Source organism: Lutjanus erythropterus, chromosome 12, assembly GCF_056507025.1.
Source record: "Lutjanus erythropterus isolate fLutEry1 chromosome 12, fLutEry1.hap2, whole genome shotgun sequence".
NCBI lineage: Eukaryota > Metazoa > Chordata > Actinopteri > Lutjaniformes > Lutjanidae > Lutjanus > Lutjanus erythropterus.
This window is the reverse complement of record NC_139328.1, coordinates 26396510-26412641: the sequence shown is the minus strand read 5'-3', so window position 1 is coordinate 26412641 and position 16132 is coordinate 26396510. Positions and strand designations below refer to the sequence as shown.

The 16132-nt window shown below is 38.2% G+C and overlaps 1 protein-coding gene across 1 annotated transcript in view; it reads right to left on the bottom strand.

The window, feature by feature from the left end:
• The window catches only part of vipr2 (vasoactive intestinal peptide receptor 2), a 78541-nt gene extending 62841 nt beyond the window's left edge, over positions 1-15700 (bottom strand). The window contains exon 1 of the mRNA XM_084732208.1: positions 15467-15700. Coding sequence (XP_084588334.1) covers positions 15467-15517 — 51 coding nt within the window. The 5' untranslated portion in view covers positions 15518-15700. The remainder of the gene's footprint in view (positions 1-15466) is intronic.
• Between the last annotated feature and the right edge of the window lie 432 nt (positions 15701-16132).

The following is a 16132-nucleotide window of genomic DNA, read 5'->3' as shown; positions in this document are numbered from 1 at the left end:
TTTGGGTAAAAGACATGATGTAAAAAAAAAGTGGGACAATCATCAGTCCAATCTACACGAGGAAGCTGACGAGATTCATTATGACAACAGACTGACTGTAGGCTAAATGAGACAGGATGACATTTAACTAGAGTTGTTTTTAGACCAATATAAACCATAAGAGAGAGAACCACAATAATAACAATACAGCTTGGGTCTAGATGACACAGAAATCAGGAATTATACTTTGATTCTGCCTTATTTCAGACTCTGGCTGTAAGACAGTTCTATTGATTAATATCATCAAGGGTTTAGAATTGGTTATGGATGGTAGTTACACGTCCCTACCAACATCAAGGGATTACTGAATTGCTCCTAGCAATAATTTTGATTAAAGAAATTAAATCAACTGTTGTCTGTTAGTGTCTGTTAGTTAGTACATTCAGTATTATTCAATACTGCAACAAGTATTCAGTATTGCAACAAACCTGTGCTAATTATAGACACAAAACAATGCATTTTAAGTTTTGAGGGATTGCATGTTCCCTCTCACATTGGTTTGGTCAACTACCTATGGATCTCTTTTTGCTGCCAAAATATTTAATATAAACTGAGCGACTAGTGACTTGCGATCTTGCCAATTATTCAGACCATCAGGCAGAACGTGATAAATATACACAAATCTATTATTTTGTAATTTATTCTCATGCATGCAGTAATCTCAGTCAGCACTCCTTTGGTAACAGCCCAGCATCTCTCCATCACCGTTTTATAATCTTATAAAATACATTTAATTGTTTCTTGCTCTGAGAAATTCTAGATCAAATTTGAATGGAATCTCTGATGGTTATATCCTACAGAAAAACACTGCTCTGAATATATGCCACCATTATAGTTTATTATACACAATGGCATGTTTATTGACAAATGCATTTTTAAATTTATCATATTGATGTTATTTCATTTTTAAAGGAGTCACAAACAGAATAAATGCATTAATCTTTTATTTTGGTATTAATAATGAGAGACAAGTAAAGTCAAAATGGCTACTTACAGAAGTTATGGAATTCTGACACGTCTAGTGTTCAGCCACGTCTTAAGTTTGTGTTTAAAGGTTGGAGTATTAGCGCACCCTCTTAACTCAGTAGGGTGGACTGTTCCAGTAGTGGGTGGTTCTGACAGAGAGGACTGATTGGTACATCTGTACCGTACAAGAGTCCCCTCTGAGTTCTGAGTTATGAACTGGCTCAGTGGGGGAGGGACAACTTCACGTAAGACCTCTAAGATGAGGCAAGCATCTGCAACGAATCGATTCTACTAATGAGTATTAATAAAAGCATGTTATATCTTACTCATCTGTGCCATAGAGCTCCATTGTTGTTCACAAACTATTAAAATCATATCAGTGAGCCACACTGTTGCACTGGGTGACATGTTCCTTCATTACCATGAACACACACACTCTACAGTAGTTTGTTTTGACTCAAACCCACACACACCACCCTGCTACCACAGATACTCCATTCTCTGCCAAGAAAGTCTATTTTTTTACTGATGCCGTGTCTAGTTGCACAGTGCATATCGGGCAGGCAGGAAGTCAGACACAGGGACGGCATAGAGAATCCAGACAATTTTCAAAATAAAACACCATGTGCAGACTCATGATCATATAAACGAACAAAAAAGCACTGGCTTAGTGCTAACCTAAACTGCTTAGTTTACTTTGCTCTTTTCTGCAGTGTTTTTATAACTGACGCACAGTAACCTGAACTGTACATTCACTGCCACAATGACAATTTACTGCTAAGTTTAAGTTTCTGTTCTGCTATGAGCAACACCAGCCAGTCTGCTGCTCAGTCTCCTTCACTTGAACGCTGCACACACTTACGCACTGCCCTATTCCTTAAAGGAGCAACACTACACTTATGACAGTATGCTTCAATGAAGTCTGATAAAACGTTATTACTAAGGCAGTCCCAGTAAACCGTCATCCTGCAGGATTATGTTTCTTTAGCACAGCAGGAAAAAATCCTTACTGTCACAGCACTAGAGCCCTAAACCAAAACCTGCACCATGGTTGGACACACTGCACGGAACTGCTGAGCAGATGGATAAACCGACAAGTGAACACACACTACACTACAGTTTATTTTAATTCAATCTCACATCCTGCTGCTCAAAATACTCACTTGTGTACCAAATATTAATTAATCCACCACTGAAAACAGTCCCCAACAAATACACTGTTTTACTGTTTCAGTAACATTTGCTGTAAAAACCACACTGAGCATCTGTTTTAGGAAACTTACTTTTTTTTTTAAGAAAACTACCATTGATGTATGTGTGCTGTTTTTTAAAATTTTTACATAATCAGTAAGAATGAGTGCTTATTGTTAGTTTTGTTTTTCTCATGGGATTTGTTGAAAAAAGAAAATTATAGAATAGCACCAGACTTATCCTCTAATTGTGAAAAACTGAGTTTGGGACAATAAGTGGTGTCAATCCCATTTAGGGATGTTTAGCTGATGCTTTTATCCTGCATGACTTACAGCACAAAGACTCCACCAGTGAAATGCGCCTAAACCAGATTATGAGAAGTAGAAGACACCAACACCAAAGAAAGCTGCTAATATTTTTAGTGTCTATTATATTCTGCTGTGTTGTGTGCTGGCTGCATATAATGAAAGCCAGCGCTTCATCTCATTGTGTTAATGTTCATGCTCACGGCACAAAAGCAACTGTTGGTAAGCAACTGCACATGAGGATTCATGGCACTATGCTTAATCATAATGGGTTCTGCCTCGCTGCTTTCTGTGGCCTAAATACAAAGACAAAAAACAGCTTTTCAAAATGAGATATCCTCCCTTTGGAAAAAATACACCCACTCTCACTAAAATGAAAAATATATGTAGTATAGGTAACTTTGAAGGGTTGATGACCAAATGGTGACTCTTTCAGTATCTTCTACAAGGTGTGATGAAAAAGTGGGGTTGTTTGATGCTGCAGATTTCCCTGAGTGCTAGGATTTCATCTGTGGTGTGCCTAAAACTCAACCAGACAAAGTCCAGTGCAGACCCTTGCCAGGCAACAGATGGTGACGCACCTACTGCAATGCCACCGCAGTTGGAGATTTACTGGTGACTGGCACTCCCTGTTCTTCATTGTCCTCTCCCCATTTCCTCCTGGGATCAAATTTCTCCTGTTTTTCTTCAGATGTTTCACACTTTGTTTTCCTTTTCATCAACACAATCTGTTTCTGTCATGTACGTGTATTAGCCCTGTACAAGTCTACTATTTCCACTCCAAGAACATCACAGCTGCACCCAACCAGCTGAGTCCTGATTCTAAAGAAAAGCATGAAAGGAGATGTCCATGCATTTTGTAAGGACAAGCAGCTTTACATTTATCTCAATCACCATGCAACACTTAAAAGAGTTTCACTATTCCAAAGGTGATAGAAAACTCTATCAACACACACACACACACACACACACAAAAAAAATGCTGTTATCCTTCCAGTAAAGTGAAAACATGTTTGAGTTTTCCACACAGCAGTAAACTGCCTACAGGAGCCTCATATCAGAACATGGTCTGGTCGTGAAAAATCAATAGATTTCCATATGAGAGAGGAGACAGCTGCAGCTCTCTGTTCCTCTGCTATGTGATCCCACAGTGAGGCTCAGGTGACTCGTGCAATTTGTTTCCTTAAACACCGACAAGTGGAATAATTATAACCTGGCAACATTAATTAAGGTGCAGCTCACCAGCTTGGATTCTACCACTTTTGTATGGCTCATAGTGTATAGGACAAAGGAGTAAAATTAATGAATGAGATGGATATATAGCCATCAATGCAGCCTCACCTGCTTTAATCCGTCCAGCATTGTTATTACTGCTTTATGTTGCAGCCTCATATATAAAGAAGTGTCCAAACTATTCTACAAAGTGTGATCATTTGTAGTAAGAAAAGCCATGAGTTTTGTTAGGGCAGGCAGCAGTTTTGCATTTCTAAAAGCTAAAGAAGCTTTTATTGAGTTATTACGGTGATCAAACTTCAAAGAGTTACATAAATCTTATGTCTATTTGGAGAAACGTAGGCTTGAAGCAGTGTTTCAGTCTCGCTTTACAGCTTGTTCCCTTTTTGTTGCTTCCTATTAGAGAAGGTGTGTTCAGCTTTGATCACTGCTAAGGTGGGAGTTGTGATTTTCTATACTTTTATACTGACGCCTCAATGCCTCGTTATTGAAAGCCATCATTAAAATTCTCGGGGAGCGTTCGGTTCATAATTGGATGAATTACCGGCTGACTGCGAGCATGATAGCGTAGGTGTGATGTTTCGTGTATGCTGAAGCTTCCTGTTGATCCCCCCGGAGGTGGAAATACCTGCTCTCATCCGTCCTGCTGTCCTCTATCAGCCCTGCCAGGTCTCCATGTAGGCGCTCTTTTTGAGTTAATACCACAAGGGATGCATACAACGCATCTGTGGTTTGGGATAAAAAGCTCAATTCAATCCAATGATATGAAAATCTAGAAAGATTTGAGGGATTTGGCTGCCACTGTTATTCGGTTCATGTGGTCCAGACCAAGGAGAAAATTACATGAAGCCATGTGGACTAACAGGTCATTCACTGGGCACTACTGATGATGTCATCGCTCACACCTTTTTCACCTTTTTACTACCCTTTTTTGATTTTTCTTTTTTATTTGATTTGATTGATACTGTATTATACACATACATTAGATTGCATTCCTATATTTATAGGTGCACATAATTTTTTGAGATCTGTACTTGTTTTTCTTACATTGACAGGTGAGCACAAGCAGCACTGCTCAACAACAGTGTAAGAGACAGTGTAACCTCCTTGATGATGTTGGAGTAAGCATCTGGATTGCTTGCATTTACAGTTTGGACCAAGTCTCACACGGAGGAGGCTGCCAGACGTTTTCCTGCTTGCTTTAAGCACATCCATTCTCTCACAGTGGTGTCTCTGTCAAGTTGCAAGGCCTCATATTTCTGAGGAATGGTGCAAACTGTTGTGTTGCAAAATGGTAGAGATCTTGCATTTCCTGAGGCCAGGTTAAAACCACAAATCCTAAGAAATGATTGCATGATTTGAGTCATATCTGATTTCAAATTCTTCGATTTAACCCCTGAGTAAGTCTGTCTTGTCCCTGTCAGCATCAGCATTAGAGACAGTATGTGTCCTTCAACATCAAGCAAAAGTGTGAAATGGCCACTATGAGGTCATCCTTACATTCTCCAATGGTCAGCTTTTCCTTCTGAGATGTAATGGATGTGATCTTCATGTTGCCAATGACGAGCAGAAAACACTGAAAACACTCTGTGAAGAAATGCTGCAGGTCATTGTTGTCACTTGTGGCTAGTTGCATTTTAATGGCTGGCATTACTCTTTATATTTTTGTAATTTTATAAGTGTTTCATGCTCCCATGCAGACAAGCTGATACTGTAAAACTTACCCAGTTTCACAAAGGAAATTTCTTTACACTTCTTACTCACAGTAAGGAATTTTGCAATCAGCTGATTTTGCTCAGTTCTCCAGTGTGTGCACCGTGCACAGGAGTGCACACGGGAGTCTCCTACCACAGCCAGTTGCCATAGTTTTGGCACAATGCCACTGGACATATCGACATTGACAGCAGCCCCATCTGCGCACAAGGTGACCAACTTTGTCATCCAATCATCCAAGCCTGCATCCTGGAAAAGCCTCACAAGTCCGTCTGTTTTAGCCTGAGCAGTTCTCTCAGCACCCAGTTCAATCAGTCCAAGAAAGCAGTAAGTAAAGTAAACTCTCCGTTGCTGTACACAGACTCAGTTTTGTGATGTTATCAGATCCATCAAAAAGCAGCCCCCAAAATTCAGCAGCTCCAACTTAGCTCTTAACTCCTCGCTGATAGTTCTGCATTATCTGTGTTCCAACTTCACATGAATAATATACACCTCCAACATTTACTTCTAGCCACTTCACTGGAGGAATAAGCAAAGGAACACATGGGACGTGCATGTTTAGTTTTATGAAAGGCGAGGAGAAAAATATAACACAGAGCTTGCTGCTGTTCTTCATTCACCTTGTTTTGCCATCTAGCAAGTGGGTGGCTGGATATTTCTTCTTGACTAGCTTGTTTATTGGCTATAGCTTGTGCCACACTCATGTGTTCCTTGCTCTTTTCATGTTCATCAAACTTAAATGATTGAAATTCTTTTAGCCTGTATAAAACACGTTTCGTTTGCTAGTTGTGGATGTAAGTGCCATATCTTGCAACACATTTCTAGTGCTTGTCATTAGCTTAAGGCCACTGCAAATCGTGGAGACACTTTTGAGCCACTAAATGCTCACAGCAATACTACGGAAATTTGCATCATATTTCTTATGTACATTTTAATAATTATGGAGACTTTAAAATGCTTCTCTCTCATTTTATTGTTGTTACTTTGTTCCAACTACTGCACAAAAAAGCACTACCTATTTTTAGGTTTTTCTGGTCATGCAAATAATGAGTCTTTTGTGTCTCTTTTCTCTGTGGGAAAGGTATGAATGTGATGTTGTTATAGCATCCTACTGCATACCCTGGACCCAGAGACAGACTTAACAGGTGGTTACTGTCATCAGCCTTCTGCTGCTCTAATACAAAGGTTTTCACCTCTCTATCACTGTTTGACCACTGGAAAAAGATATTTTTAACACTGGCTGAACTGTACAATCCGACTGTTCCCCCTCATTACAAGACTGTGTGCCCTTTAATCTCACCCCTGAAATCTCCCATGCTTGTTACAAAGGTTTAGTCTGGAAAATATCCAATTAGAATTGACTGAGTCGACCACTGAAAGTCTTTGGCCAATCAGCAAGAACACGAGAACTTCGGGCTGTCTTCATCACACACACATTGTTATGCCATTGATTTTTTGCACACATTTGGCATCTATTTTCTCAAACAAAGAAAGCTTTTTCCACACATTCAGCTGACATTCTGAGTGTTAAAATGGTCCTATTTTCCATCTGTTTCGCTATATAATACTGTTCCATGCAGTTTCACATTAAATCCACATTAAAACAAGAAATCAAATCAAATTGAAACATGCACAGACAGACAATCGCAGTGCAGGCTTTGACTCATGAATGTGAGAGGGTTTCTGGTCTGTCAGTCATCAGGGAGGGAGAGTGAGAGAATGCAAAGCTCCTGTATCGACATGTAGATGAGAGCAGCGCAGTGAACGGAGGGGAGACATTTTGACAAAGACCTCTCACATTCTTAGGTTGTGTAGTTTTGCCGCAATTGGGCAGAAACCCTCTATTTCCAAAACCATTACCCAAGTGCCTTGATTAATTCATGGTAAGCAATGCCCACAATTATATCCAACCAGCATCAGGTCTGACTAGAGATGTAACGATGCACTGCAAGACAGTTATAAATCAATAAGAAAAAAGGTATGTGTGCTTCTGACAGAGCTGGTTGGATATTTTGTGTGTAATTTTGCACACTTCAAACTTCAGAAACACTTTCAAATTCTGTTCCTTACACCTACAGGACGGGGATTGAGGAGTGAGGATGGGAGGAGGGGATGAGGATGATATATTGCGTGCTCTCGTGCTTTCACTCCTCAAACCAGGAGATCTGTCTCCTCGCTTTGAAAATCTTTTCTCTTTGTTTCCTCCCAGTAAATCTGCCGTCATGCTGCCCTCGCTTGCGCTCCTGGCGTACCTACTTCTTAAAGGTGACGAGAGGCGACTTTCTGGTCGGCTTATTGCATGTTTGGCCTAAATTCGTCGCTGAATTAATGAGGACACTTGGGCACACCTGATAGGTGTATCCCGCTGTGCACTGGTGGTGGAAGGGGCAGGACAGGGCAGGATACCCCTGCACCCCTGGTGCAAGACGGCAAAACACGCACCTTGAATAAATTAAATCCATTGCACCTTGCACTTTCCACTTGTGCTTTATATCAGAATAAGATAGGGCTCCCTGTGTTCAAAAATGACAAGGGCGAGAAGATCACAGACAAGATGAAGGCTGCATGCAAATATTGCAAGAAGGCAATGACCTACACAAGTAGCACAACCAACATGATGCAGCTTGTCACCTGGCAGCATAGTGAGAAGCTCAAGTCAGCACCGTCTGAGCAAAGAAACTGTTAAAAGGACAATACACACTGACAAGCAGGTTTTCAAACTACGAACACATGCAAGCCTTAGTTTGTTTATTTGAAAAGATTTCATTTATTTGTATTATTCATTCAGTTATATTGATGTGGGATTTGTTTTAAAAATCCAATTTTTATCCATTTTTTGTTATTTAAGATAAAATATATATGGGTTGTTTTGCACAGTTTACTCTAAAATTTAAATTAAAAGGATTCTCTTAAATTTATTAAAGATAAGACAAAATATATGTTGTAGTATATATATATATCTATATATCTATATATCTATATATATATATATATATATATATATATATATATATATATATATATATATGTATATATATATATATATATATATATATATATATACATACATACATACATACATACATACATACATATTATTATTATTATTATTATTATTATTATTTTAATATACATTCACTGCATAGTTTGTGTTTTGCAGCTACACCCTACCTCAGAATACCTTTGTCTGAGAAATAATTACAGGAATGTATTTCAGTCATAATTTGTCTGCAAGCTCATTCTGTTAAAAAAAAAAATCATGAAAAAATCGTACCATGAAACCAGTATCGGAAATCATATCAAATTGTGAGTTGAATGTATCGTTACATCCCCAGTTCTGACAGAAGGATCCCAGTCTTTTATGGATCCCAATAAACACGCAGACACAAACATTTCAGTTGCTCCAGCTGTCATGTTGACTGATTGAGCATGACATTTTATGTTTGTGTTGTGTGTGTGTGTGTGTGTGTGTGTGTGTGTGTGTGTGTGTGTGTGTGTGTGTGTGTAAGTGTGAGCTTCAGCCAAATGCACCGGTTACTATCTTGTGCAAATGAACCTATTGTGCCACAGAAGGTGCAAGTGGTTTTGACTCCAATGCGGCATGCACAAGATACCAAATACAATTGGCTACACCTTCATTTTGCCTTCAGAAGCTGCACTTAATACAGGCACGTATTTTGTTTACTTTATTATTTATTATTCTTGTTTTGTGAAACACCAGACATCAGCTCCAAATAACTGCCGACCAGTGCTTTGTATTCTTCTACAGTTGTATGAAGCAACTAAAAACTATTTTGACTCAATACCGCTACCTACTGGAAGATGCACAAAATTTAACGAAATTGCCTTGTCACTGTTTACCTCTCGCTCTACTGTGTGCGGCACTTCACTGAAAATGGAGGCGGGTGGAGCTATGAGGTTTTGCCAATGGAGTTAGGAGATTCAGTAACAAGCTCATTTTTATTGGTTAAATATTTGAAAAAACCACAAATAAATATAAAGGGTGGAGATATGAGGTTTCTGCCTTAAGTTATTTTGCTTTCTGTTTGATCAGTTCATTTTAAATTCACGTTATTTATTCATTTTGAAAGGTAGGGAAGTAAGATACAGCTGAGCTTTCTTCTGCTCCTTTTTGGTCATGAAACATGTCAATTGGTTACAGTAATTTTTTTTTGTGTGAAACTTTCTGTTAGAAGCGGCGAGTATGTAAATGAATGGATGTTGCATGAAAATTAACTTACACCTAAAAAAGAATTATACATGCTGCACACATCTGAGACTGTTCTCTTATGTTCCTTATCTCTTAATTGGCATTAAGAGATTATCCTAAAATGGAAAACTGTTATGTTTCATTACATATTGTGAGATTATTTTGAGTTTTTTTTTTTTTTTTTCATCTTTACTGTCTCAGTATCTTTAATCACTGAGTTGCTTCGTTGTTGTTTCAGCTCCGCTCTGGCCAGGCTTCACCTGTCAGTCAAAGTTCTGGGCTTTGATATCCTCTTACAAGGATTTTCTGTGGATAGTACGGGTGTATTAGAGCTTGATATTATACAGCAGAACGTCTGCCTTTTCATTTAAATTTAAAAGGCTCACCTAGAAGCCAGAAGTTTTCTCTGCTCCTGGTTTTACGTTTGCATTCTGCAGCTCATGGATGAATTGGTGTTGTTCTGAAACTGGGATTATTTATGGAATAATAATTTGACCTAACTGACCTAATGTGCCTATTGAGATGTCCTGTCAGAAGTCTGTTTCAATAATTTTGGGAGAATGCTTTGTAGCCACAGGGAACTTGTTTCATTTAATAATATCCCACATATGTTTTTTTTAACATTTTGGGGTATGATTTGGGATATGCACGATATTAAGGGGTCCTCACTGCATCAGCCTGGGTTCAATGCACGCATGCCATCCTAACCCTCTCTCTTCCCTGCCTTCCCTGTCTCTCTTCTGTCATCTCTCTGACTATCATCATAATAAAGCAGCATAAATGCCACCAAAAAAAAAAGCAAGCATAGATTTGCAATGTGACCACATATGCACATGCATCCACCCATCCATGCATTCATACACACATAACTGCACAAACTGCATGGATCTCCACGTCAAATTTTAGCCTCATAGATAGAAAGTTGCAGTTGTGTGTACGTGTTTGTCTGTGCATATGTGTTTCTACCAAGTTGGGTCATGGAATTTGAATCCGTTTATTTTTTTTTTCCATCACTTTGGCTTTAAACACTACAATACCCAAGAGTTTTAGCCACCACTGCTGTGGACATGAAGCCTATCAGAAAAACAAATCAGCATTTCAAAATGCTTTGTTGTTGCACCTCAGTTGCTGAATTAAAGTACATTTAATTTAGCCACAGATTGTCTAATCAGTTGTCTAGATTTCCATATCAGTCTGATTTTAATGTCAGTTTTGAAGACCCTGAATTTTCCTCTTTTATAAAGAAAAAAGTCTGAGACTGTGGGCCTACCCCCACAAAATAGCTTAGATATGATTAGCCTCTGACTCTGGACAAAACAGTAGAATTCCCCAAAACTACTGCATCGCTTTACTCTCTTTAGCCAAATCACACACACTCCGCCTGGGGAGGGTCACCTCTCACTTTCAAAATCAAGGATGTTAAGTTGAAATATTTACTTCACTTGACAAGAATGCTACAGCCACATGTCCCCCTTTGAAATTTCCATTCTGGACAGGAATAACTATTTTTTGTGTCCATTTACAATGTTGCGTGCATCCTGCGTTCCTGTTTTGCTCCTGCAGTGTTCCTGCAGCCACCCTGAGCTCCCCTGAGTCTGGGGGGGAAGAGCTGGGGGCAAAAGCTCAGCTCAGCTATAGACTATATGTCTAATGGCTACATATTGCTCCTGATATATGATATATGACTTTACAACAAGATGTCCCTGAAATGTGTTTCTTTGGCTTAAACTTTATTGAAGGTTAGAGAGTCTCTATGGTGATTTGGTACTTCAAAAGCACACAAAAGATGAAAAGAAACAGGATTTCTTTTCTTCTCTCCTGAATGAAAACTCATTTTTAGCATACGTGTAGGGATCTAAAAAATCACCAAGCTACACCTGATTCCAGGCACCCAGCACTGTTTGTTCTGCCAAATAATATTAGATAAAATCAACACAGTACAACACACAACACCTGGAGTCAGAACACTGGCGGTGTAAAAGTTTTCAGAGCCCTCCTCTGCTCCTGCTGCGTTCTCATTTTGAGTAACTGAGTTTTGTGTTTAAATCCACCGTGCTGAGCTGGATCAGGCTATCCTGCAGCTCCTGTTCAGACAGATGAGCTTAATATACCACTGAGGCCGCGAGTCTGTTCACACCTGAGTCCCTGCTGTCCTCTGGTACACTCAGGCTGCACAAAACATGCACACACTGGAACATACACAAAGGAAAATGACAGAACACAGCCAATACAGAGGCAAGTCTTGGCTTAACTTCTTCAACTCTTAAGTATCACATTATAATTAAGTGTTAATTCCATGTAAGTCTACTACACTCATTTGCAAATCCAGGCTTTACTGAATGTGGAGCTCTTCTTGTCACTGCTCTGTTATCAAATTGAATATGTTCGTGTTTATTTGTCCACCTGTCTCTGTTCACACACAGTATGTTGCTGAACCTCCTTCTTCTGCACTTACAGCAAATATTAGGTCTTGGTGATTGAAAGAGCAAAGCTTCGATGAACTTTAGATACGCAGCTCCAGTCAGTTAAGTCATATGAATCAGGGGTGTAATGACCTTTTGTTTAAGGCTGCACCCAAAAATATTCCCTTACTAGGTAATATATCACTTGTTTATCAATCTAATAGTAATTTAGCTCATAAATCACCATCATAACTTCCCAGAGCTCAAGGTGACAGCTTCAATTTTCTTCAATTTGCAATGATGTAAAAGTGAGAAAAGAAGCAAAATCCTCAAAGGCACTACAGATTATTTGGCAATTTTGTTGTCAGTAACTGTTGTGTCAAAAAAGACCAGGCCAGGCTTTGGACCACAAAATTTATCCTTCAAACACTACAAAAATGTTACAGGACCGCACCAATCCCTTTCACTCCACATTCAGAGACTTCTATTAAAAAAAACATCCTTGAAGTTCTCATGCACTATGGTGTGTTCAATTTGAAGTGGTAACTCAGTTGGAAATTTCAGCAGTACGTTGGTGCTTTCAGTTTGCTCTCTGCTGTGTTTTTTTTCCTCAAATTGCTGTAACTTGTTGTTAGACAAGATATATAGATAAAAGTTATGTTTTTTAAATTAAATTAAATTTAAAAAATTTTAAATTTAAAATGAAAAAAATAGAAGGAGCCATTAATATCTACAGAGATGTAAATGTTCTTTAACTAGTCCACTGTGTTTCTACAGTAGCCCAGAAAGGACAGACCAAACAAAAACAAACATTGCACAAGTTTAGTGGCCACCATAGGAAGTGCGAAAGGGGAGAGTGAGATGAGGTGTTTGCAAATTGCAAGCTCATTTCTAGACACCACTAAATCCCACACATCGTCATTTAAATTGAAAAACAACACTGAAGCAAAAATCCAGGAAATTTCCTCATGCATTTTGTCACTGTAGGGATAACTAACTCAAACAGCCAACAAAATGTCTAACATATCAATTATTTTTTTATATCAGCCAGCCTTTAAACAAGCATCTCAATGTACAGATCCAGCTTAGCTTTATTCATTTTGGGAAGAAGTTTGTTTTTGAATCACGCATTTACACCAAACCCCATTAACTTTGCTTGGAATTTACCGTGAGAACAAAGGAATAAATGAACATTTGAAATTAATAAAACAATTTTACAGTTATAGCGATCCGGTTTGAGATCAGTATCCATCCATTCTTTGGAAGTGCCTTTGAGCAACAAAGACAACGAGTCCCTGCCAGAACATAAGTGGCCAGCAGAGCAGAGGGGCTGCTGACGAATCAGCGCTTACGTGAGAGGGTTTCTGCGTACATGGCGTGGCAGTGCTCATCAGTTAGATCATTAAACCTTCACATTTGTTTTGGGTGATTAGAACATTTTGACAGCCCAGTCTGCTTTCAGTCAGAGGAGGCTTATGGAAGGAGAGAGAGAGAGAGAGAGAGAGAGAGAGAGAGAGAGAGAGAGAGAGAGAGAGAGAGAGAGAGCAGTGTTTATCCTGTGAGGTGGATCAACACGAGAAAAGGGCAGCTCGAGTGTGAGGGACTGAAAAAAAAAAGAAGTGGGATAATAGGTGCAGGACAGCTCAGGAACAACCAGTGTTTACAGATTATTTCCACAAATGATCTTCATTAGTGAAAAGAGAAATGCTTGAAGAAAACTTTTGTTGCTCTGAATATTCCAAATAGTAACTTACATTTATATTATCTATTGATCTGCCAATTATTTTCTCCAATAATTGTTTTGCCAGAAAATAATGAAGACAGAACTGAAGGAGATGTTTGCTGTTTACTTCTTTTGTGTGCGAACACCAGTCCAAAAAACATAGATAATTAGTTTCTGAAAGTATAAAGTAAAGTCTGACCAATATATCAGTCAAAGGATATGTTCAGTGTGATACTGGCCTATCACAGCTACCGGTACCAGCATATATGCTGCAACAGATTGTAAGGGCAGTAGTAGTTTATTGCATAATGCTTGGAGAGCTTGTCACTTTCTCACTAATCTGCATGTCTACACGTGTGTAAAATTAACAACAGAGTGAAAGAAAACTACATTTGCCCCAAAGGCGATTAATAAAGTATCTCATCTTAGTCATTTTTATTTTTTAGTTTTATAGACAGCATTTTATATATACTTATGTTTGTATTCTTTATTTTATTTATAGTTATTAGTTAGTTATAAGTATAGTAAAAGTTAATCAGCATCAGCCCCAAACTCCAGTATTGATCAACAATCCCAAACCTGAACATATTTAGGGAAATTTAATATAAGACTGAGAAATGGTCAAATAGACAAACAGAAACCAGGGTTGTTGCTGAAAAAAAAAAAATATATATATATATTATTGTTGTTGTTGTTGTTGTTGTTGTTGTTGTTGTTGTTTGTGCTTTTGGGAAACTTTGTTTCTTCTTCATTAATGGGAGAGATAATGAGCAGATTAATTGATAGTCTTAATTAGAGCTGCAATAATTAGTTGTTTAATTGATTTAGTTGTAAACAATTAAATTAATTGCAAGCTCATTTGATAGCTGATTAATCATTTAGATTTTTTTTAAGAGTAAATGTCCAAATTCTCTGATTTCAGCTTCTTAAATGTGAATATTTTCTTTATTCCTTGACAGTTAACTGAACAAGCAAAACTGTCAAGCATTTGCTGGTTCCAGCTTCATAAATGTGAGGATTTCCTGTCTTTTCTTCGTCTTTAATGACAGTTAATGAAGAGTCTTTGGGTGTTGGATTGTTGGTTGGACGAATGAAACAATTTGAAGATGTCACTTTGGGGTCTGGGAAATTGTGATGAGCGTTTCTCATCATCTCATTTGACATTTTACAGACTGAGCAAGTTGCAACACTAGTCTCAATACCAGATTCCAGATAGTTATTATACTGCAGGAATATTTTTACTAAAAGAAAAAAGAAAACAAAATATCAAGTAGATCAACTCCACTCACCTTACACGTTTTTTACCACAAAGGTCAAGTCCATACAACTGCAATATTATTAATAAATAAATCATATTATAATATATAATACAAACAGTAATTACAGTTAAGCTGATTCAAATTCTGCTTTTTTTGCACATCAGCATCAATGTGTGCAGTATAAATCTGAACCATTAGTATTCAGCAGGGTGGGAAATTAACTTTTAAAACATCCATCCATGTTCACATTCACCAGCCACTCAGTAATAAATCATCATTTTGTGTCTGAAATCTACTTTCATATTTAGTCAGCATGTGGATGGTGCTGCTGCTCATTTCCCTCACTGGTGTTCTGTATGATTTTATTTAATATTTACATTTTTTTTGACAGACTAATTTCAGTAAAACTGCAAAAACAGACTCACCATGAGCGGACACGTCGAGAAACAGAAGGTGACAAAGATCAAAACTTTCATCTTCAGTTCTCAGGTAGAAGAAGCCTCTCAGTGAGCTGTCCTAACAGGTTATAACGGACTTCATTTAAACTCCACTTTAGACTTTTTCATCCCGTCATCAGGACCTGAATATTTTATTAACTCCATGAATGTGGAAAAGAAAAGGAAAAGGAAGCCAGAGCCGGTGATGTCCTGTGTGTATCCACACTGGTCACTTCCACAGAGCTGAATGTGCAGACAGATCAGCTCCCCGCAGCTGCCTTCAGCTGTCAAGTGCAACGATAAGAACACGGACTTCCGCTGTTGATTTTCAAAATAAAACCTTTTATTGAGGTTTGCTGTCATATACGATCAATCTAGTTTCAGATTTCTAACAAACTTAGCATTATTTTATCAATGTATGGAGTACAGATTTACAGGTTGTACAAAATGCAGCTGTCATGGTTAAAAAAAATAAATTATGCATATGCATTTTTGCATCTTTGCCTTGACTTCCTGTTGCTTTTAGAATTGATATTTATTTTTTATTACTAGTTTACAGAGCTGTCAGTAGTTTAGCAGGCCCACACATTTCTGACTGTGCCTCCTTCTATAGTCCCTGTGATTGCCATTAAAGGGACAGTTTGGGTGTTTTTG